The sequence below is a fragment of the Stenella coeruleoalba genome (genome assembly GCF_951394435.1).
Source record: "Stenella coeruleoalba genome assembly, chromosome: 13".
Classification (NCBI taxonomy): Eukaryota; Metazoa; Chordata; class Mammalia; order Artiodactyla; family Delphinidae; genus Stenella; species Stenella coeruleoalba.
The window spans coordinates 31,307,468-31,333,008 of record NC_137159.1 but is presented as its reverse complement, the minus strand read 5'-3'; the positions used below and the strand labels follow the sequence as shown (position 1 = coordinate 31,333,008).

Genomic DNA, 25,541 nt, shown 5'->3' with positions numbered 1-25,541 from the left:
TTTGTCGGCATTCTTTATATATTCTTGATTCTTTGTCATAAGTGTGTGTTGCATTTATCTTTCAGTTTGTAGTGTTTTTTTTACTTTTCTGAAGGTGTCTTTTGATGAATAGAGGTTCTTATATTAAAATTTAGTGCTCTTTTTGTCTTGTTTAAACAAATTTTGGGAATTATTTTATGTAGTGAGATTTACTAGCTAATTATTTTTCCTTCAAGCTCATGAACCAAAAATGTGTAAATGACCATATCAATAAAATCTAACTTGATTTGCTTGAAGAACAAAATGCTAAACTTCTATCTTAAATTACACTTTAGAGCTACATTATGGCATTTAAAGAGGAATTTGAGAAATTATAAAGGAAAAAAGTAGAGGAGAAAATTTAACTTAAAAAACAGAGATGAAAGCTGAAAAAGATACGGACCGTGGAGAAGCTAAAAAGGCAAAGGGGGTCTTCCCTGGTGGTGTAGTGGGTAAGACTCCATGCTCCCAGTGCAGGGGGGGCCTGGGTTAGATCCCTGGTCGGGGAACTAGATCCCGCATGCATGCCACAGTGAAGATCCCACATGCCGCAACTAAGACCCAGCAAAGCCAAAATAAATAAATAAATATTTGTGGGTGTGGGGAGCAAAGGGACTCAATGGAAACAATAGATGTTAGGTAAATGTTGACATAAATTTATTCTCATTTGAGCTCCAGTTGGATTAACTGCAGCAGTCCATCAAGAGAGAAATTATTCTGTAGCCTAAGTGCAGAAACTAGAATAAGAAGCTGTGGTCCCCTTCTGGTTTTCCCACTCCAGGCTCTCCATCCCAGCCTCAGTAGTGTAAAAGTATACATTTTAAGATAACTTTTCAGGGAAACATTTATTGCATAAGGCAAAATGTATGTCTGATGCCCTTGTTTTTCAGTGAGGACTTTATAAGTTGTTTATCAGTGAGGACTTTATAGGTTTATTTCATACAGTTTTTAAATTATAAAAGTGATGAATACTCAGGAAATAAGACCAAAAAAATCACTCATGGTCCCCTCACCCACTATATTTTAGTATATTTCTCTTAGGTTTTCTTAATTATTTGACTTTGCAGATATATATGGGTCAGGACCATCAGAACAATAGAAATTTTTCTGCACAATTATATGTAGGGATTGCTTCTTTTATTTACTATCCTTAATAGCAGCAAGGCTGAGTATACTGCCATGGGTATACCTTGTAATAGAGAACAGGCTAGGGATTATGTACAAGTCTCTGCTTGATAGCAGTAACTCCAGATCTTTCCTTCCCACTCATGAAAGCATATTAGAATGCAACTGAGAGTATTTTTAGAAATAACCTTAAATTATCCCTATAAGAAAAAATTGATAAACTTGAATTATTTTAACAATAAATACTACCCTTGTGTTGCAAATCCATGGCTACCATGTCTTTGTATCTTATTTTGTATTTTAATAGAGAATTAATATATTAACTAGTGTTCATCACATGTAACTAAAGCATAAATTAGAAAGATCCCAAGAAATGTTCCATGTCCTGTGTATCTTGTGAAGACCCTTGAGTGAGGCATCTGGGCTCTAGAGTTCCACTGAAGTGGTGGGATTCTGGAAAGATACCTGAACCCTAACCACCATTCTCAAACCTTCTTCTCCCACCTTGCTGCACTGTAAGCTCCAAATTCCAGAAAGGTGTCAATTGAGTTCCCAGCCCAAGGGTCTAATTAGGACCAAAGTTAATTTCCTGGGGCTTTTTTCTAAATCTCCCCAAGTTTTTTATCCACACACCCAAAGTTTATAAAATCCTTGAAAACTTTGAAACTAGCTTATTTGTATTCTAGTAGACATGTGTGTGTGTGTGTGTGTGTGTGTGTGTGTGTATGTGTATGTGTGTATGTGTGTGTGTCCCTGCCCATAAAAACATGTATGAATAAATAGATTGATTTGAAAAGAATGGCTATTTAATTTAATCTGTTTTTTTGTTTTCTTTTACAGATTTTGAAGGTATGACCTTCCTTGAAACTGAGCAAGGAAAACCATTTATGTCAGTATTCAGACATTTAAGGTTACAGTATATTATCAGTGATTTGGCCTCCGCGAGAATTATTGAACAAGACTCTCTAGTACCTTCAGGTAAGAACATGATGAAATTATGATTTTAAGTAATATCTTTCTGATTATAATAGTAATATCATAGAAAAAATAATGAGGAAAATAGAAATTATCCTTAATTCCAATAAGGTATACATTTTTATACCAAAGCAGAATCATACCATATAGATAATTTTCTGTGTTCACATTATATATTGTATTTTCCCATATCATTAAATACTCTTCAGAACATTTAAATGGCTATATAGTATTCTATAATGTGTGTGTTCTTTAATTTGCTTAACCAGCACACTATTTTGGACTAGACTTTTGAAAAAAAAATAAATTAATTAAATAAAATAAAAAAGACTTTTGAAGTACTATTTAGAGGTCAACTGCTTTTTCTATTAATACTCCTTAAATTTGTTATTTTCTGTTTTTTTTCTTATCCTAATTAAGACTTTATGTCAAAGTAAATGTAATATCTTTGCCAATTAAAATTTTGAAACAATTAACTGGTTTAGTTTTTTAAGTTAAGTATCTAGTACTTGTGTAGGATTAAGTTTAGTACTATATTTGCATTTAAGAAACAGAAAATAGAATTTGTTTGAAGATTGACTTGTAAATTTGTATAGATTTGTCTGAAAGTTGTAAGTTTTTTAACACCTCGGTTTTTAATATAGCTGTGTGTTTATAGATTTAAATTGTTAACTGAAATCTGTAATTTATTTACAAAAGTATTGAATGGAAAACAAACCCAGAGTTAACATTTCTGGTAGTTTTAAAATAATGCATTTTTTATAAAATCACTCTAGGCAGGTTTATAGACAGTGGTTTTTTTGGTTAATTTTGTATAAATCATTTGTATTACGTTTGTGTGGGTCGTGGGTCTGGGGGTTTTTTGTTGTTTGTTTGTTTTTTAAGCCACACTTTCTCTTGAAGCTTATGTTCCCTTACAGTATAGCAGTTCTGTAATAGTTTTAGTTTGTGTATACACCAGACCCTAGCAATGGTGTAATATTAGATGCCAAGGCCTATTACATACTCCCACTCTAATCATACTTGCTTTTAAGGCTCTCTAGAAATGAATTTTGAAAGAGGTTAAAAGATAAAGTCTGTTGTAAAGTAGTTTAATTTAGGCGTTTCTGTGACGCAAGTGGATAAGCTTTGTATTTTTGGAATGCAAATGGGTACAAGTATTATCTAGTCTGAAATATTTTATTTATTACAAAATTAAAAAGAATTTGTATCCTAAATTTCTGACCAGATTTCAGCCATTTTTTTTCCTGACCTAAAATTACAATAAAGGGCATTATTTTTTCCTTTTAGAATATAAATGGACAAATAGTTTTTCCTATATATCCAAATAAAAGTTATCATTTCAAAAGCAGAGTATAAATTAAAATTATATCCCATGCTGTTTGCGAGAGGGCAGAAAGTGGCCACATAGCTCACATTTTTAAGGTACATTGGTAAATGCTGTCAATAGCAATGTATCCTAGGTTTGAAATAAATGAAAATAATTTCAATTACTTAGCTAAAGTTGACTGCTCATTTTTCAGAAATAGTGCCAAACACGTGTTAACATTATTCAAAGTCATGCATTCAGTAATCTGGGGAATTTTAATGCATACATTTTGATCATCTTTAGGTCAGAATTAAATTCAAATAGAAATTAAAATAGAAAAAATTAAATTTAAATTAAAATTTTAATAGAAATATGTTTAATTCCAAATTAAATCAGGATTTTGTATAGAAGCATTGTATTTTAGGATTTAACTGTGTCAAGCACAGTTGAATTCCATTATATCATGGAATTAGATTTACCTTAGGTCAGATCATTATGTGTGTTTCATTCCATGCTTTCATTGTCATACTTCCCTTCCCTTTGATACCTCTGACCTCTCTTGTTGCCATTCCTCCCTAACCTTTCTCTTATGTCTTCTCATGTCTTCCATCTCTTCTCTCCATTTATTTAGCTCTCCCAGAAGAGACTATTTTCCCTCTGTAGAGGACATTCTGTCTCTTAAGACACCCTGCTAATAAAGGGTTAGGAGGCCAGATAGTAATGGGCCAGCCCCCTCAGTGCCCTTTCCAAATCATTGTTGCATATGATCCAGCTCACCCTCTATTCTTTCTCTTCTGATCCCTAGGCATTCTTCCACATTCATTTAAGACTTGGGCACTTAATTTCTGTCTGCCTCTCTACACCTGTTCAGTAACATAATGTGTCCATATTAGCATTCCATTTAGTACCCTAGCCTCCTAGTAATTTGACCTCAACTCCTGTAACATTTATCTTTGCTGATCGTTAAGCACTTGCCACCTATGAACCTTGTTGTAACCCAGAATTTCTCAGCATGAGAAATCCAGTAGTTTGCAAGCTGTAACCTTCTAGCATGTTCATAGCCTCATTCCTTTTACACTGTTGTTTGCTTTCCAATCCGTTTTTTTAAAATAAATAAATTTATTTATTTTTTTTTTTTTGGCTGAGTTGGGTCTTTGTTGCTGTGTGCGGGCTTTCTCTAGTTGCTGTAAGTGGGGGATACTCTTCGTTGCAGTGCTTGGGCTTCTCATTGCTGTGGCTTCTCTTGTAGAGCACAGGCTCTAGGCGCGTGGTCTTCAGTAGTGTTGCGCAGGCTCTAGAGTGCAGGCTCAGCAGTTGTGGCGCACGGGCTTAGTTGCTCCGCTGCATGTGGGATCTTCCCAGACCAGGGCTCAAAGCCGTGTCCCCTGCGTTGGCAGGCGGATTCTTAACCACTGCGCTACCAGGGAAGCCCTCCAATCCGTTTTAAGCCCCCCATTTTCTGCCAGTCTTTCAAACCTCCTGCCTTTTCTTCCTTTCAGGCCTGGATTTCATGTTAGATCATCTGGACCACTCTCTTTCACAGTTGCTTTCAACTCTTTGTCCTTCTACTTTACAAAATTCTAAAACTACATTAAACCTTCTTTGTTTCTATACCCTCTACTCTGTGCTGAGTGCTGCTCCAGAGCATTCTGTAACTTTTGTATTGGTGCCACTGCAAACTCATATTTCAGTGCTAAGCCTGGACCTTGGGACTCCTTATATACTACTTTTACTTGGTCATTCCTCATTTTCATTTGCTTCAGCAATTATATATCAAACCTCTGCCACTCTGTTCAAGCTTCCTCTCCAATAACCTTGCTGTCAGTATGGAGTATGGGAACTCTCCTTCTATTATTTTATATAAATTCTCCTTTAAATTTTTATATAAATTTTATATAAAATTTTGCAAGGTTATCAGGCAAAAATTTGTTTAGATTCCTGGGTTTCTTCACCTGTCCTTCCTGTCTTGTCCCAGAGGTTGAGGTGCTCCCTCCCTGTTCAAGCCAACCTTCTACTGTGTTCATAATCCTATCACTTCCTGTTTATTATGGAACTTTGCACTGTCATTTAATAATCTGTATCTTCAACCCCCTCCTGTTCTCCCTCAGCTTATAAGTGTGGTCAAATCTCTTATTAAAAAACAAAACAAATCCCTCCCTCCCCCCCCCCGCCCCCGGTCTTGACCCTGAGTCCGCTTCATGGTAACTGCTCTTGTCCTTATAATCACTTTCTTCAGAGTTGCTGTCTCTATCTCCTTACCTTTCAGTCATTCCTCAGCCCATTTCAGTCTGTCTTTGGCCCCGCTATTTCACTGAAACTTTCTAGCGAAAGTTAGGTTTGTCCTGTTTGTAAAATCTAGTGGCCTCATGTTAGTCTTACTTTAACTTCTCTAGCATTTTATATCATGGTTTGTTAGTTTTTTTCTTGAAATTCTTACAGTACTACCTTAGTTTAGAAATACTGTACTCTCCTGATTCTTTTCCAGTCTCTTTGACCATTCCTTCTCTTTTTCTTTTGTAAGCTTCTCTTACTCTGCCCACCTCTTAACTTCCTGAGGGCGCCCTTAGCGCATCATTGATATTTTCATTCTATATAGTGTCCCAGAGTGATTTCCTTCATTCATATGACTCACTGAAAGATTCTAGTTCTGACCTCTCCTCTGAGTTTCATACTTGAATATCCAACTGTTACTAGCCATGTGTAAATTGCTTCAGTTCATCTATTCAAAACAGTACTTATGGGCCTGCCTGGTAACGTAGTGGTTAAGAAGCCGCCTGCCAATGCAGGAGACACGGGATCGAGCCCTGGTCCGGGAAAACCCTGCATGCCGCGGAACAACTAAGCCTGTGCACCACAACTACTGAGCCTAAGCTCTAGAGCCCATGTGCCACAACTACTGAAGCCTGCGTGCCTAGAGCCCCTGCTTCGCAGCAAGAGAAGCCACCGCAATGAGAAGCCCACACACCGCAACGAAGAGTAGCCCCCGCTCGCTGCAACTAGAGAAAGCCCGCTCGCAGCAACAAAGACCCAACACAGCCAAAAATAAATAATAAATAAATAAGTAAATACATAAATTATTTTTTTAAAAAAACAAAACGTACTTATATCTTTCCCCTCCAGCTCTAGTCCCTGGTTTTTTCTTCCCATGTTCGCTTATCAGTCATCAACATTAAAAACCCACCCAGCGGGCTTCCCTGGTGGCGCAGTGGTTGAGAGTCCGCCTGCCGATACAGGGGACACAGGTTCATGCCCCGGTCCGGGAAGATCCCACATGCCGCGGAGCGGCTGGGCCCGTGAGCCATGGCCGCTCAGCCTGCGCGTCCGGAGCCTGTGCTCCGCAACGGCAGAGGCCACAACAGTGAGAGGCCCGCGTACGGGGGGAAAAAAAAACAAAAAAAAAACAAACACCCAGCCTCACAGAAAATGGCAGAATCCTGCAAGTCATCCTGTCCTCCTCAAACTGTCTTCCTCCACATCCATTCACTATGTCCTATAGATTTTTTCCCTAGATAATTCTCAAACTCACCTCCTTTTTTTGCCTGCTACCACTTCCTTGTTAAGACATCGTCATCTCTTGCTAGATTACTGTAGTACAGAATATATCTGTGTCCTGGTTGGACTGTATGTTTTTCATCTTTTTCTCTCAGGTACATAGTACAGTGCTTGACAGGTAGTAGGCACTCAGTTTGTGTGAACTAAAATCATTTTCTGAAACATACTAACTTACATACGGCCTAATACAGTATTTACTCTATCAGATAAGTTTAGGTTCTAGCTCCTAACCTAAGAACCTTAAAGCGGAGGAGGAAAAGTAAACAAATATGTGTAGATTCTTCAGTGTCCCAGGTAATATGCCAGATTATACATTTAACACCTATCATGTAACGTAATCTTTGAAATTATCAAGGTAGTTCCCATTTTATAGATGAAGTATTACTATCCTGTCATACAGCTAGTGAGAAGCAGAGCTCAAATGCAACCCCAAGTCTTTCCTGTTCTAAAGCCCATATTGCTTTTGGCTCCATCTTACTTAGAAGAAGTCCGCTATGTTTAATCTCTTTAAGTTTGCATATCCAGTTGCAGAAACTTAAGCAAACTTAACTTTGAATTCAAACTTAACTTTGAATCACCATTCTTTTGAGTATGTTTAATTTTTTGGCTTTTGATAACAAAGTAATGCAATAGATTTATTCCCTTACTTTGCATTGTGGGCAAGAAAATAGGTATTCTTGTAACTTTTTATATCAGGAATTACTGTTGTGGGAATAATGGGGAAACAATGCTTAATATTTTCGTAAATTCAATAGAGATGATAATTGTTAAAGCAGTATGAATTTTATGAAAATAAGTTGCTTAAAATGAAAATGTATATAAATTCATGTAATTAGTTTTATTGAGAAATACTGTACTCAGTAGAGTAAATTTGTCATCTTTTGGAACTAGATTTTTAGGTTATTATACATGAAGATCTTTGAGATGAACTTCTCCATAATTTTATACTAATATACCTATAGATGCTCTGTACAAAATATTCTTTTATCCAGATAGGAATTTTTTATTATGTAGACTTCCTTCACCTTCATGATCTAATTCTGACTTAACGTGTTTCATATAACATTCAACCTGTAGGCTGTTTTTTGCTATATGCTTTACTGGTTGTGAGTAGATTTTTGTATGTGTATATACCTGAATATACACTGTTTCTTTGATTTAAACAATAAAACTAGGCAAATTTAGGGCGTATCTTATCTTTCTGTTTGTGTTTTAAAGTTTTGTAAATCTAAGACATTTAGATTTTCAAATAGTATACTTTTGGAGACCCCCTTCCCCATATCCTTTGCATAAGACAAGAGAAATGATCTAAATAAATTCATTCTGACTTATCTCATTTATTCTATTAGAAAAGTACTGTGTTTACATTCAAAACTGCTGTCGATTAGATCTGCAGCTGCTGATTTATAGCACTGTCAAATGCCACTTTGATGTGCCCGTTTTGAGTTTTTGTTTTGTATTTTGGTCTGATAAAGTTTAAAAGTGCTTAAATTTGTTTTCACTGAGTGGAAGTTTCTTGAAGGCACTTTTTCAGAATCTTTCCACTGAACACTAACTCTGCCAAAAAGGATTCTGGGAAACTCTGCCTAGCGTATCTGCGTTTTGGGAGATACGTCTGCATATAATCGTATTAAAAACTCTGTATAAGGCAAATTGTTTCACTTATTTTTATCCCATGTTTTTCAATCTCATTTTATCAGAGATTTCCCCCTGTGTATCAACTGTCAACACTGCATTTGAACTAGTGGTTCTAGTGACATATTTTGGGGCTGCTGCTACTGGATGAACTACCTGTGACCAAAAAGATATCTAGTTTGACTTTTTACTCTTTTAGATTAAGGCAAGAAAGGAGGGACAAAAATGTGTACCCACATTTTTAACTTGTTAAAAATGCTTTCAGGGAATTCCCTGGCAGTCCAACGGTTAGGATTCGGCGCTTTCACTACCGAGGCCTGGGTTCAATCTCTGGTCAGGAAACTAAGATCCCGCAAGCCAGGTGGCGCAGCCAAAAAACAAAATGCTTTTAGTTTTAAAGGAGTTTATTCAAACTACAGGCATAACCTGTAGTGAGTTGAGAAATCATTTTAATGGGAAGGGATCAGCTTTTTTTTTTTAATAAAATACAGTAAAACAGAATTTTAAAATCCAAATACCTTGCAAATAAGATGAACAATATGTGTGTAGGTATACAGTCACATAAATTTTGCTGTTAGTCTTTACCTACTGAAAATGAATTGTTTGTGGCCTAGATATTCAGCAGTTATTCCTTATAATAGCAACAATATTATTTTAGGGAAAGAAGCACTCATAAGTGTATTTATAGAGAATTTTAAGGAAGGACACCAATAAATCAGTGCAAGTCATCTGGATACCTTTTATTAGGTAGAGAATTATGAAGTGAAAACCCAGATTTTAATTGCACTAGGGTTTTTCCCCTGCCTTTCGGTAGAGGTAGAGAAATCATTTAACTTAAAAATTAGAAAAACTACCCTTTTAGTTGGGAATAAATAAGAGCAAAAAATAAATATGGTGCTAAGCCAGTTCTGCTTATATTTTTAATAAATCCATGTTTTATGTAAAATAATTAAAATTTCAGCTTCCACAGTCTCATTTTGTGGAAAAATTATATGCTTATTATTAAAGGGAAGAATATCTATACTTATTATATTCCATTTGCAATAATTTAAATTATAATAGTTATCTAAATCGTGTCAAAATTATTTCTTGAGTTGCATAATTCATCTAATAATTTAGAGATGGTATATTTCTCATTAATTGTTTTTAGATAATTTAATTTAGGAACAATCCATTATTCAGTTTTCTATTAAAGCTTTTGTTAAAACTGAAAATATTACTTTTGGTATGTTTCTTACAAATGAAAAATAGTATCAGCTATGAAAAGGAAATTATTAAATACAAGAATATACTTTTAACTAAAGTTTTAAATGTATGTGATCTAAGTAGAGTCTATCCTAAAGCAAAGGAAGATAACATTTACCACTTTAAAAATCATTAAGCTGTATCGTTATAGCATGTTTATAAAATACAAATTACCAGCTTTACTTATTGCTGTTTTAAACTTGAATTTTAAAATGGTAAAAATTTTATCAGCTTCTTAAAATTTTTAAATCCTTTATGTTTTTACATATTTCTTATTATTCTTATATGTATTTTTACATTTTAGAATGGCTATCTTCTGTGTATAAACAGCAGTGGTTTGCTATGCTCCGGGCAGAACAAGACAGTGAGGTGGGGTAAGTATGGTACATCATAGCATTGTTCATTAAAAAAGAAAAATTTTTTTTTTTTTACTGAAATATAGTTAATTTACAATATTGTGTTAGTTTCAGGTATACAGCTAAGAGATTCAGTTGTATAATATATATTTTTCAGATTATTTTCAATTATAGGTTACTATAAGATACTGAATATAGTTCCCTTTGCTATACAGTAAATCCTTGTTGCTTATCTATTTTCTGTATAGTAGTTTGTATCTGTTAATCTCATACTCCTAATTTATCCTGCCACCCCTCCCTTTCCCCTTTGGTAACCATAAGTTTGTTTTGTCTGTGAGTTCTTCTGTTTTTTATATAGATTCATTTGTATTATTTTTTTAGATTCCACATATAAGTGATATCTTATAATTGTCTTTCTCTGTTTGACTTACTTCACTTAGTATGATATTCTCTAGGTCCATCCATGTTGCTGCAAATGGTAATATTTCATTCTTTTTTATGACTGAGTAATACATATTCCATTGTATATAAATATACCACATCTTCCTAAGTCAATCATCTGTTGATGGGCCCTTGGGCTGCTTCGATGTCTTGGCTCTTGTAAATAGTGCTGCTATGAACATTGTGGTGCGTGTATCTTTTTGAATTAGAGTTTTCATCTTTTTAGGATATATGCCAAGGAGTGGAATTGCTAGGTATGGTAGCTCTAATTTTAGTTTTTTAAGGAATCTCCACACTGTTTTCCATAGGAGCCGCACCAATTTACATTCCCACCAACAGTGTAGGAGGGTTCCCTTTTCCCCACACCCTCTCCAGATTTATTATTTGTAGACTTTCTGATGATACCCATTTTGACTGGTGTGAGGTGACATCTCATTGTAGTTTTGATTTGCATTTCTCTAATAATTATTGATGTTGAGCATCTTTCCATGTGCCTGTTGGCCATCTGTATGTCATCTTTGGAGAAATGTCTATTTAGGTCTTCTGCCCATTTTTTGATTGGGTGGTTTGTTTTTTTGAGTTGTATGAGCTCTTTATATATTTTGGATATTAACCCCTTGTAGGTCACATCATTTGCAAATATTTTCTCCCATTCCCTAGGTTGTCTTTTCATTTTGTTTATGGTTTCCTTTGCTGTGCAAAAGCTTTTAAGTTTGATTAGGTCAGGTCCCATTTGTTCATTTTTGCTTATATTTCTTTTGCCTTGGGAGACTAATCTAAGAAAATATTGCTGCAGTTTATATCTGAGAATGTTTTGCCGATGTTCTTTTCTAGGAGTTTTATGGTGTCATGTCTTATACTTAGGTATTTAAAGTATTTTGAAGTTTTTTTGTATATAGTGTGAGGGAGTGTTCATATTGATTTGCATGTAGCTGTCCAGCTTTCCCACCACCACTTGTTGAAGAGACTGTCTTTTCTCCATTGTATTAATATATTATTGCCTCCATTGTTGTCGATTAATTGACCACAGGTATATGGATTTTGCTGTGAATTTTTAAATGTATTTATTATGTTGAAAAACCAGTAACAGTATTAAAGTCAAGAGCTGTTAGAGAAAAAGATCATGTAATCAGCTTTTATTCTTATATTTCTATAACTATCAATATTATAAATATTTATCTTTTTGGTCAATTAGTATAACAATGTTTGTATTGTCACTTGCTATATATTAGTAAAATTGAATAATTGATATACTTTGTTTCACTTAGTGTTATGATATTCTTTTAAGCTATTGAAATATTACCTGGAATAATGCTTTCATAAAGCATGATCTTCATATATATGTATAGGTAAAGCCAATTTTCTCATTTGTGGCAGTATTGTCAAATTCTCACTAATATAATAGGGGTTGTTTTGTTTTTTTAAGTTCTTTTTTTAAAAATATTTATTTATTTATTTATTTGACTGCACCAGATCTTAGTTGCGGCACGTGGGATCTTTAGGTGCAGCACACGGGATCTTTTAGTTGCAGCACGTGGGATCTTTTAGTTGCGGCATGCGGGCTCTAGTTCCCTGACCAGGGATGAACCCAGTCCCCCTGCATTGGGAGCGTGGAGTCTTAGACACTGGACCACCAGGGAAGTCCCCTGTAATAGTTTTTTTGAAGACTTGAGCATAAGGTGAATTAACCCATCTGGTTACACAGGTGCCTTCATCAAAAGCATATGACCCCTCTAGAAAATATTTATGTACTGTCTTCATTTTAAGAGAAAGCATATTATCTGTTCTTTCAATGTGTAGTGCTGTGCAGTTCAGTGAAGTACTTCCACATTTATTGTTTGATCTTTATACTAGCTCCTTGGTATAGGCAGCGTGAAGAGACAGTCCACCTGTGAGTACATAAAAAGGTTTCACATTTAAATTTTTTTCTGCCCTGATCTCTTTTAATTTATTTTTATACACTAAAGAACTTCCTAAAATAATAGCCTAGTTGTGTTTATAGCTAAACAGTGAGTGTGTGAAAGGGTTCTATAAACTTAAGATAATGATTGCAAGACTATTATCCAGGGTTCTTAGTTTCTACTTTACTTGTAACTTATATCCCATCTTTTCCCAAATATATTCATAGCATACTTATCTTGCACAAATACAGTAAGATTGTTGAAATAGGAGACCCCTCCAAAAAATGAGTTAATTATTTACTGGAATTCAGATTTGAAGCATTTTGTAATGTATGAAATGTTTTATAAACCATCCTACCTACTTCTTTTGTATATTCAGTTTTTAAGTGTTGGATGTTCTCTATTATTCAAGATTTTTCTCATCTGTATCCTTTTTGAGTTTAATATAGAGTCTCACCGAAGAGACTGAGTTAGAATAAGTGGCTTTCTTGCATTCTTATTATGTATGTGACTGTATTGCCCCTAATGAAGCACTCTCTTCCACACATACTGAGTATCTGCTCGCTACTGTAGGGCTGCTAAAGTGAGAAAGACAGTGTACTCCATTGACTCTAGGTTATAATCTAGTAAAGTCTCCCTCCAGGGTTCTCCTCTTCCAAACGCTTTTCCACATTGCCAACAGGATTAGCCTCCTAAGTAGAAATATGATTTCACTTCCCTGCTTAAATAAGACCAGGGACATTAGATGATAGTTAGGGATTATTGCTTTATGTGTGATATATATTTACAGATTAAAGGATATGATGTCTGGAGGGTCAGCCTCAATAATAAACAGTTGGGAGGGATGTGGGGAGAAATGGGAGTAAAACTAAAACAGGATTATTGAACCTATATGGTGAGAAAATTTGGCTCATTGTACTATTTACTTTTTTTTTAAGCAAAGCTATTATTTATTTATTATTTTTTAAATTTATTTATTTTTGGCTGCGTTGGATCTTCATTGCCGTGCATGGGCTTTCTCTAGTTGCGGCGAGTGGGGGCTGCTCTTCCTTGCGGTGCACAGGGTTCTCACTGCGGTAGCTTCTCTTGTTGCGGAGCACAAGCTTTAGGTGTGTGGGCTTCAGTAGTTGTGGCGCATAGGCTCAGTGGTTGTGGCTCACGGGCTCTAGAGTGCAGGCTCAGTAGTTACGGTGCACGGGATTAGTTGCTCCACAGCTTGTGGGATCTTCCTGGACCAGGGTTTGAACCCGTGTCCCCTGCATTGGCAGGTGGATTCTTAAACACTGTGCCACCAGGGAAGTCCCTATTTACTTTTATATGTTTGAAAGTTTTCGTAAGAAAAAATTTTAAAGTAACAGAACAAATACATGGGAACTCTCTCTTATCTACAGGAAAATTTGAAACTCCTGTGAACGTAGCCTATGGGGCCCTTCAACAGTCTGTCCCAAATGCCTTTCGCTTTATCTCCTCTCATGCTCATTTTAGGCTCCAGCTGCACTAAGTTCTTCATACATTTAGTACCCTTTCATGCTCCGGTCCTTTTTTGCTAGTCCTTCTACCTGGAATGCCCTTCCTCTGCATAGAGTTCACCCCTGACGTCTACCCCAACAAACTCCCTCTCAGGCATAAATAATACTTCCTCTGTTATTATCCCCACTCTTAATCCCAGGCAATAAAATCTGTGCCTTCTTCATGCTGTTAACATCAGTTCTCTCCACGTTATTATCTTATTGCTTATGTCTAGTTCCCTGCTAGACTGAGCTCTTGGATGTCAAGGATATGTTTTATTAGTTTTATTTCCATTTCATTATTTTTTATGTATTGTATTTGTTTCAATATATTTATTAGATAATGATGATGAAGATGGCCCCGGTATCTAGGTACTTAATAAATGCTGTATATGAATGAATGTATTTTATCATTTGGAATTCTAAGCTAATAATAATGTCATTTTATTATTACATCTTGAAATAACAGTGTTTCTCTTAGTTGATTAAGGTTTTTAAAGTAAGAGGGCCAAGTAAAGATTAACTGATAAAATTCTACAGCTGTTTTCTATTAAATACTGAGTTTGTATAGTTGTACTACTTTAAAAAATGGCTTGTGTGCGAAACAATAATATCAAATGGTAGGTGATACCAAGTCACGTCTTAAATAATAGATTTTAATTTAATTTTACTTAGTAGTTAGACTTTTAAGTGTTTTATTTTCTCGGTAAGCAGAATTTCTCATAGATTATTTCCCCCTCTTCTCTGGTTTCACTGGGCCCTAGTAAAAGTATTCTAGAAGTCAAGGCAATAAATGAAACACTAAAGATTTAAATTTTTTTTTATTTAGCAGAGGTAATGGGCTAGATTTAATCATTGCATTTTGATTTTTATCTGTACTACAAAATTTTATTTTTAAATCTAGTAGAAAGTTTTTCTCTTGTTGTAACTCACAGTTATTTTTCAAATATTAGTTGCTGATTTTCTGTGAGATTTCATGTTTTGTATATATTTCTAGGCCTCAAGAAATCAATAAAGAAGAGCTAGAGGGAAATAGCATGAGGTGTGGTAGAAAGCTTGCCAAAGATGGTGAAGTAAGTATGGGTTGTGACTCTTAATAGTCTTATACAAATTGTTGTACTATTAGTGCAAAATATACTTTCAATAACAATCGTGATACATATTATACCTCAGAAGAGCTTTTTTGTGGATTAGTTTCTGTAGCATGATCTCCTGGGCAAGGAGTTACATACTCAGTGGTGATTGATTATTCAGCCTTCCCTGAGACTGTTGAACTTTCTGGGTCTAGATATGAGATATGAGAAGATCCCTCAGCAAACCAGAAATAAAGATAAATAAGACGTTAAATGGGAGCTGTTACATAGTCTTAAAAGTAATTCTATTTTACAGTTACCCTAGATCAAAGACATTCAAACGCTTTGATTGCTACCCACATTAAAAATTATGTATGTCATTAACACCCAGTACAAATGCATATAAGTGAAACAAAAGTATTACAAAACAGTGCTTACAGCTACTTTGTCCTATAGATGTATTTCTACTTAATTTTTTTTAAAAAGCTGATTGTGACTCATTAAATTGATTTTACAGCCACTAAAGAGACATGAACTACATTTTTTTAAAAACTCTACCCTAATTGTAATTTTCATCTTTGAAAACAGTTCAGCCTAATTTAGATAACCATTTGGTTATTTTTCTCCCAGATTTTCCCTAATTTTAACTTTAATTTTGAAAGTTTCATTATTTTATGTTTGCATTCATAATTTCAGAGTATGAAAGAGGAATAGCATCTTATTTATTCCTTAGTCCTCCTTATTGTCACTTCCAGACCTTGTTCCACCCTCATCGTCATTGAATCACAGCTCCTTTGAAGTGCATACTTCTGCACCACTCACTACTCTGACTGTGGCCATCATTCGCTCGGCTTGCTGGCTTTCTTTCTCCCTACTCTTCTTATCAGTCTTGGTGATTTTAGCATCTGTTCCCTGACCTTCCTTCCCTCCGTGATCTTGTGCTCTACCCTACCTCAGGAACCAATGTCTTATAAGCATATCCTCAATTTTTGTATCACTAATTCATGTACCCTCTTCAAAATTTCCATTTTAAGCATACCACTTGCAGACTCCACCTCGTGTTATCTTTCTAGCACTCTCCCTCTAGTACCTGGACTCCCAACAACTTTTTAACCCCACTAGAATGTACAATACATTGTTCTTACTATCTTTTCCCCATTACCCTCTCACCACATCCCTACTTCTTTCTTTACTTGACTTATATTTTATGTTCCATCTTAAAATTGGTCCCTGGCTGGGGTGGGATGAATTGGGAGATTGGGATTGACATATATACACTATTGACACTATGTATAAAATAGATAACTAATGAGAACCTACTGTATAGCTCAGGGAACTCTACTGAATGCTCTGTGCTGACCTAAATGGGAGGGAAATCCAAAAAAGAGGGGATATATGTATATATGTATAGCTGACTCACTTTGCTGTGCAGTAGAAACCAACACAACACTGTAAAGCAACTATACTCCAATAAAAATTAACTTTAAAAAGTTATTGACCAGGGCTTCCCTGATGCCACAGTGGTTAAGAATCCACCTACCAATGCAGGGGACATGGGTTCGAGCCCTGGTCTGGGAAGATCCCACACACCACAGTGCAACTAAGCCCGTGCACCACAACTACTGAGCCTGTGCTCTAGAGCCTGCGAACCACAACTACTGAGCCTGCACATGCCACAACTACTGAAGCCCGTGCACCTAGAGCCCGTGCTCCGCAACAAGAGAAGCCACCGCAGTGAGAAGCCCGCGCACTGCAGCGAAGAGTAGTCCCTGCTTGCCACAACTAGAGAAAGCTGGTGCGCAGCAACGAAGACCCATTGCAGCCATAAAATAAATAAATAAATACATAAATTTATTTTTAAAAAGTTATTGAGCAAAATTAAGGCTGGGAACTTTTGTAGGTAACAATTAATTAAAAACAATATACAAGGTGAAAAAAAAATTGGTCCCTGGCTTATACTCTTAACTTCCTTTTTCCCTTTTTCACTCAGTCAAATTCACCAGGCTAAACCCCAGTTCTTGTTAAATCCCACCTTTGCATGCATTCCATGCCTGCTTCCATCCAAAGAATGTGACTAAAGAAAAACACCATACAAACCCCAGCAGGTTTCACTTGAATGTTGTAACTGTAAACTTCAAGCAGGTTTTTAGTGCTAAATGGTGATCCTCCTACATTTCCCTAGTGAATTTATCCTCCTACTCCTGGAGTAACTCATACCTTCTCAAAAGGGCAATGCTACCACCCTTATTCTTTCCATTGGCCTTGCTTCTTTCTTTATTCAGAAAATAAAAGCAGTAGGAAGAGAATCTGTGCATCCTCCTACCAACAATACTACCAGTCTCCTTGCATCTGCAGCCGTGTGCTGTGCTTTTCCTTTTACTAGAATGGATGAACTGTCTGCTTCTATCCTAGTCCACCTCCTCTTATAATGGACCCCATCCCTTCTCACTTGTTCAAAAAGTTTGCTCCTACAGTCATCACCTCACTCTCCTGCATCATCAGTTTTTCTCTTCTGTATCATTCTCATTTAGCATATTAACATGCTACAGCATCCCCCATCTTAAACCATTCCCTGACTCACATTCCCCTCTAGCTTCCACTCCATTTCTCTGCACCCTTTTTAAGCAAAATTCATTGAAAAAAGTTGCCTGTATCCACTCCAATTCATTTACTCCAGTAAAGTCAAGTGAAACGCTGTGCCATTGTCACCAGTGATTCCTACATTACCAAGTCGAGTAGTTTTTAGTCTTCCGAAAGTTCTTGGCAACAAGTGAGTTCTTCACTCACTCCACGGAGATTTTCTCCATTTGACTTCCAGGACAGCATACTGTGCTGGTTTTCCTCCTGCTTCGTTGGCTGCTCCCTCTAAGTCTTTGCTAGATCCTTCTCTTTCTCAACAAATGTTGGTGTGACTGGAGGCTCAGTACTTGGACTTCTTCCATATCTGTACTCTCTATGCTGACTCCTAAGTGATCTCTTATAGTCCCATGACTTTACACCATTCCTAACTCCTGTATCCAGCTACTCACTTGACATCTTTCTTAGAATTCTAATAGCCTCTCAAATATAATGGTTCCAGCTGAACTCTTTGATTTTCATTCCCAAACTCCTCCTTCCCAAGTATTCTCCAGCCCATAGATAACCCCTCTGTTCATCCACTGCATAAGCTCCACACTTCAGGTTCTTCTTTCTTTTGTTCCATATCTGTTGTCCATAAGAAGTTCCTTTGAATATATATCTTCCAAATATATATATATATATATATATATATATATATATATAATTTTTTTTTTTTTTTTTTTTTTTGGCTGCATTGAGTCTTCGTTGCCATGCATGGGCTTTCTCTAGTTGTGGCGAGCGGGGGCTGCTCTTCCTTGCGGGGCACGGGATTCTCATTGCAGTAGCTTCTCTTGTTGCGGAGCACAGGCTATAGGTGCATGGGCTTCAGTAGTCGTGGTGCACGGGCTCAGTAGTTGTGGCACATGGGCTCTAGAGCACAGGCTCAGTAATTATGGCGCTCGGGCTTAGTTGCTCTGCAGCATGTGGGATCTTCCCAGACCAGGGATCAAACCCATGTCCCCTGCATTGGCAGGTGGATTCTTAACCACTGTGCCACCAGGGAAGTCCCCCAAATATATTCTTACCACATCTACCACTACGACCCAAGTCCAAGCCACCATTATCTCTTGCCTGGACTGTTGTAGCTTCATAACTGCTCTCCCTGTTTTTACTCTTGTTCTTATACATTCTGTTTTCCACACAGCAGCCAAAATCATCTTTTTAAAATGCAAGTTAGATCATGTTACATCCTTCCCTAAAGTTTTCCGTTAGCCTCTTACCACAATTAGAAGAAATCCAAACTCTTTCCTACTGTGGACTCTAGGCCATATGTTTTCTGGCCCCTGACTGACTCTCTGAACTAATCTCCAGCCTCCGTCCCCCTCAGTTATTGCCCTAGCCACGTAGCCTTTTTGCTGTTCCTCAGATATGCCAAGCATGTTTTTACCTCCAGAACTTTGTACTTGTTTTCTTTGTCTAAGTCACTTTTCCCCAGATAGCTACCCCATCCACTCCTTAGTTGACTCAGGACCCTAGTCTCATAGCACCTCCTTAGAGAGATGTTCCCTGACCACCTGCCTGAACCAACAGGCTCCCCAGCTGCCAGCCCACCTCCCCTACCCTGTCACTCTCTCCTGGCATTCTATTCTGTCCTCTTCCATCCCATTTCATGTTTGTTGTTCATCTCCTCCTCCACACAAACACACACGTATTAAAATATACATTTACTAGGGCAGAAACTTCTTTACTGCCATTTCTTTAATGGCTAGAGCAGTACCTGGCACAAAATATGTGCTCAATAAATATCAGTGAACTCTTGATTTAATGTTGTAATTCAGAGGGTCAACCAAACACTTGAAGTCCTAACTTTACTTCATTATACAATGCCACTTTACTTAATAGTCTCTCATTAACTATTAGGTGATAGAATAAACAAACTTGTGAACCTCATGATGGTATTTAAAATAACTCAGTTGTGTATCTGTTGGTTAGTTACTTAAGGTATTTTAGGGTATTTTTAAAATTTATTTAAACTAAAAAAAACAGTTCACCCATTTCTCCCACTCCCCACCCCTCGCCTCTGGCACCCACCAAGCTGTTCTCTGTATCAGTAAGCTTAGGGTTTGTTTTTTTTTAGTACATATTTTTTTTTAGATTTTACATATAAGAGAGATCACACAAGGTATCACTTAAGGTATTTCAGAGTATTTTTAAAGCAGGAAAAATTTTAGCGGATTCTTACTACCTCTATCTAGACTCCTAGTCCCCTAAACTATACCTACTTAGAGTTGGTATAGCTTATAACTATCAACTAAGCCATATTAGTTATGATAAACTAATTAGTTTATGATAAAATGTGGAGAGTTGATGAAACAGATCATGAAGAGACAATATTAGGAAAGTACCTGAAGGAATAATGATCATAGAGGCTGCTTTTGCTGGCTTTGATATATACTATGTCTATGTGGTAAACCTTGTATATATATCACAGATATATTGTGTGTGCTAAGCCTTAAGGCACTGACAAAAAGTAGGGACCCATAAGACAGAAATACTTGAAATGAATTAGAAAAAGAAAAGACAGTTTGAACTTTTTATTTTTGACTTGCTAATATGATAAACTGAAGTAAATCTTTCTCCTTTGTATTTTAGTACTGCTGGCGGTGGACAGGTTTTAACTTCGGCTTTGACCTGCTTGTAACTTACACCAATCGATACATCATTTTCAAACGCAATACACTGAATCAGCCATGTAGTGGATCTGTCAGTTTACAACCTCGAAGGAGCATAGCATTTAGGTAGGATGAGATTTTCCCACCCCACTCTTCCTCACTCTAAAAGAACTATAAGAAATGAAATAAAACCATAATTTACACCAACAATAGTAGAACTTTGGTAAGATACAATATATATGAAACTGCAAGGAAATGATAAAGCTCCATTCCTACAAAATGTATTAATAATCAAAATTATAAGACCCAGATCTAGTATGTCAGGAAGAAAGAATGGGCTGGAATATGAATGGTGTAGGATTGATACTGGGCTTGAAGCTGTTGCCTTGCTGCTATTCCTAGAAAATAAAAGGTCTAAACTGGAAATACAACAAGGTATTCTTAGAGGAAAACATGTCTGGTATTTTCCTTAACTTTCTATAGGATTTCAGATGTCCAACTTTGCCTAATAGTTGAGCTGGCAATATTTTTCTGGAGAGGATGCTGACAAAATGGAAAATAGCTTAATGAACGGATTATTTAAAAGTCATATATTTACCTTATACCATACACAAAAATTAACTCAAAATGGATCAAAGACCTAAACATAAGAGCTAAAACCATAAAAGAAGTCTTGGAAGAAAACAGGGGAAAAGTTTTATGACATTGAATTTGACAATGATTTCTTCAGTATGATACCAAAGCACAGGCAGCAACAACCACAAAAAAAGTTGAACTTCATCAAAATTAAATTGTGTGTCAAAGGACACTTAACAAAGTGAAAAAACAACCCATGGAATGGGAAAAAATATTTGCTAACTGTATATCTGATAAGACTATATAGAGAACTCCTAACATTCCCCAACAAAAAAACAACCTGATTCAAAAATGGGCAAAGGACTTAAATAAACATTTCTCCAAAGAAAATATACAAATGACCAATAAGCACATGAAAAGATGTTCAACATTACTAATCATAAGGGAAATGCAAATCAAAACCACAGTGAGATACCACCTCACACCCGTTAGGATGGCTAATATCAAAAACAAAACAAAAGTGTTGGTGCAGATGAGGAGGAATTAGACCCTTGTACATTGCTAGTAGGAATGTAAAATGGTGCTTAGTTTGTGGAAAATGGTGTGGCAGCTCCTCAAACAATTAAATAGAATTACCAAAATGATCTAGGAATTCCTCTTCTGGTTATTTACCCAAGAGAATTGAAAGCAAGGACTCAAACATATTTGTACACATAGCAACATTATTCACAACAGTTAAAAGGTGGAAGCAACCCAGGTATTGACAGATGAACGGAAAAACAAAATGTGATGTATACCTACAATGGAATACTATTCAGCCTTAAAATGGGAGGAAATTCTGACATGTGCTATAACATGTCAGCTTGAAACTTGAAGACATTACACTAAGTGAAATAAGCCAGTTACAAAAGAACAAAAATACTGTATGATTCCACTTACATGAGGTACATACAGTAGACAAGTTTATAGAGACAGAAAGTAGGATGGTGATTGTCGGGGGCTGAGGTAAGGGGAAATGGGGAATTCATGTTTACTGGGTACGGAGTATCAGCTGGGGAAGAAGAACAGGTTCTAGAGATGAATGGAGGTGATGACTACAGAACAGTGTGAAATGTGTTGAATGCCAAGAACTATACATTTAAAAATGGTTAAAATGGTAAATTTTATGTATATTTTATCACAATAAAAAAGGCATACTTGGGGACTTCCCTGGTGGCGCAGTGGCTAAGACTCCATGCTCCCAATGCAAGGGGCCTGGGTTCGATCCCTGGTCAGGGAACTAGATCCCACATGCATGCTGCAACTGAGAGTTCTCATGCCACAACTAAGGAGCCCATGCGCTGCAACTAAGACCTGCTGTAACCTAATTAATTAATTTTTAAAGGCATACTTATAAATTATTTTTATATCTCAGATATGTATAATAGCACAAGCTTGTAAATCTAAATGGAATCAGTTTATAGTTTGAAAAGACTTTAAATTCTTAACAAATAAAAGACTTAAAGATTTTAAAAAATTAAAAGAATATGGAAGAAAAAAGTAATTATTAAAGTAAGGTAGGGCTTATTTAAATTGATATGTGCTTTAAAAAATCATTAGTTTTTGTGTGTGTGTGTGTTTTTAATTCTAGATTACGTTTGGCTTCTTTTGATAGTAGTGGAAAACTAATATGTAGTAGAACAACTGGCTATCAAATACTTACACTTGAAAAGGACCAGGTATGTTTGATTACTTTTCTGTTAATTTTTTCATTATAGTATTTGCCTTTAGACTCCTCTTTTGAAAATTCTTAAGTAGATTTAATGTTTGATTTAAAGATTGGTTTGAGAATTTTTTGAAGGTAAGTATGGAAGTACCATGTTCACTTTTGCATAATTTACTCCATTCTACCAGAAGTGTAACTAAGACCAAAAACAATAATAATAAAAAGAAAACAGGGCTTCCCTGGTGGCGCAGTGGTTGAGGGTCCGCCTGCCGATGCAGGGGACACGGGTTTGTGCCCCGGTCCGGGAGGATCCCACATGCCGCGGAGCAGCTGGGCCCGTGAGCCATGGCCACTGAGCCTGCGCGTCCAGAGCCTGTGCTCCGCAAGGGGAGAAGCCACAACAGTGAGAGCCCCGCATACCAAAAAAAAAAAAAAAAGAAAACCAATTTGATTTGAGGGGCAGAGCTGACAATAAAGAAATAATTATTCATCCTGAACATGATCTTCACAAAGTTATGAATCTTAATTGTTTTCTCCATGTGTTCATTTATTTATACAGTAATAACATATCTTAAAGACAATCCAGTATATCTCCATAGCTCCTAGATATTAAGTGAACATTATCCTCTAGCACAGTAGGTTTCTAAAATGACAGATGTCTGTAATGTTCCCAAAATTATCTCTAAAGCCATTTGTTTTTTCATAAATCACATGCATGTAGAAGTTTCAAAATGTCATGATGAAAAAGTAAACCAGTTTCAAAAAGTAAAACGAGAGCTGTTAAAAATCAAGGCTGTTTATTTCTAGTAAAGCTAACCACCATTCCAAAGGACATACTGTTTTAATAAAGGGTTTGGAGCCTATGGTTCACATAAATTATTAGAAGTTAGCAGTTTTCCTCAGACTGAAGAGACTCTCATAAAACATCAAAATTTAGCACTGCAAGGAACCTTGAAGTGATAGTTCTGACCTCACCTACCCTGTATGAGAACTCCTTTAACAGCATTCTTACAGAGGCTCCTCAACCATTGTTGGAACTCTTAGTGAGAGGGAGCTCTGTCGTGTGGTAGGTGTAAGTGAGAGGGTAGATACATAAGAAGATTCAAATCTGCCTCCATTGGAATTCTCTGTTGGTCCCTCTCACCCTCTTGAGCTGCATGGACAATATCTATGTTTACCTTCAACTTGGAACTTCATTAAAAAACATTGTCGGGGCTTCCCTGGTGGTGCAGTGGTTGAGAGTCCGCCTGCCGATGCAGGGGACACGGGTTCGTGCCCCGGTCTGGGAAGATCCCACATGCCGTGGAGCGGCTGGGCCCGTGAGCCATGGCCACTGAGCCTGCGCGTCCAGAACCTGTGCTCCACAGTGGGAGAGGCCACAACAGTGAGAGGCCCGCGTACTGGAAAAAAAAAAAAAGAATTGTCATGGCTCAAAGCAGCCAGAGACTTAATTAAAAAGCACCAGGCCAAGATAGTAGTTGTATTCCTAGTGTTCCTTGATTTGTTCATTCAGCAAACATTTGTGTCCCTACTACTTCATGCTAGGTTCTATGCTAGGAGTGGAGGAAATAAAGAGGAGCTTATATAGCTAAGTAGAAGGAGAGGGATGGGCTCAAAGAGTGTGTAACGTTGAGGGAGACATCTCTAACCTTTACTGTGGGGTTGGGGACAGGTGTGGTTATTGGGGGAGGGGCAGAGACACAGTTCAGGGAAAACCTCTTCTGGACAAGTTGAAAAGTGAATGGATACCTGAACCAAGCCTCAGATGATGAGTAAGATAGAGGCAAGGGGGCTTCCCTAGTGGCGCAGTGGTTGAGAATCCACCTGCCAATGCAGGGGACACGGGTTCAAGCCCTGGTCCAGGAAGATCCCACATGCCATGGAGCAACTAAGCCCACGTGCCACAACTACTGAAGCCCGTGCGCCTAGACCCTGTGCTCCGCAACAAGACAAGCCACCTCAATGAGAAGCCCGTGCACCTCAACGAAGATTAGCTCCCACTCACTGCAACTAGAGAAAGCCCGCGCGCAGCAACGAAGACCCAACACAGCCAAAATTAAATAAATAAATAAATTTAAAAAGATAGAGGCAAGGCAGCACATGGGTCATTCAAGGAATGGAGAGGTTTGGAAGAGGAAGGGTTCAGTAGGTGTAGAGCCAGGGCATGATGGGCTATGGATGGAGTTTGGACTTTTTCCTGAGCTCTGTTAGAGAGCTATGGAAGGATTTTAGTTGGGGGGTTGCATATGTGTTTTATGTAGCTTATAGACATTTGTTATAGAAAAATAGAAAATAAAAATAAGCAGAAAAAAAATCATACATAGTCCACTGAGAGATGACACCGCTGATATTTTTTTCATCGCCTATATCTTTTTTCCAAAATTTTATCTTACTGTTAACTATGTTGTAGCCTGCTCTTTTTCCACTTTGTTGTATATAGATAGCTTTTCTTGTCAATAAATATATATCCACAACATCATTTTTATTACTGCATAAGAGTTATTTTAGATATACCATAATTTAAATAATGCTTTTTTGGATAAAGTTGATTTTTTTTCACTATTATAAAAAATGTACATGTACCTTTATATGTTTTTCTGATTTTTTAGAAGATGAATTCCACAAAGTGGAGTTCTTGTCAAATAAATGGTGTATATATTTTCTATTTTTCTTTTTTCTTTTTTTTTTTGCGGTACGCGGGCCTCTCACTGTTGTGGCCTCTCCCGTTGCGGAGCCCAGGCTCAGCGGCCATGGCTCACGGGCCCAGCCGCTCCGCGGCATGTGGGATCTTCCCGGACCGGGGCACGAACCTGTGTCCCGTGCATCGGCAGGCGGACTCTCAACCACTGCGCCACCAGGGAAGCCCGGTGTATATATTTTCTAATGGCCAA

The 25,541-nt window shown here is 36.9% G+C and overlaps 1 protein-coding gene across 1 annotated transcript in view; it reads left to right on the top strand.

The window, feature by feature from the left end:
* The window catches only part of GMCL1 (germ cell-less 1, spermatogenesis associated), a 48,513-nt gene that overhangs the window by 17,730 nt on the left and 5,242 nt on the right, over window positions 1-25,541 (top strand). Inside the window, exons 9-13 of the mRNA XM_079941523.1 lie at window positions 1,984-2,121; window positions 10,164-10,233; window positions 15,063-15,138; window positions 20,350-20,495; window positions 22,576-22,663. Coding sequence (XP_079797649.1) covers window positions 1,984-2,121; window positions 10,164-10,233; window positions 15,063-15,138; window positions 20,350-20,495; window positions 22,576-22,663 — 518 coding nt within the window. The remainder of the gene's footprint in view (window positions 1-1,983; window positions 2,122-10,163; window positions 10,234-15,062; window positions 15,139-20,349; window positions 20,496-22,575; window positions 22,664-25,541) is intronic.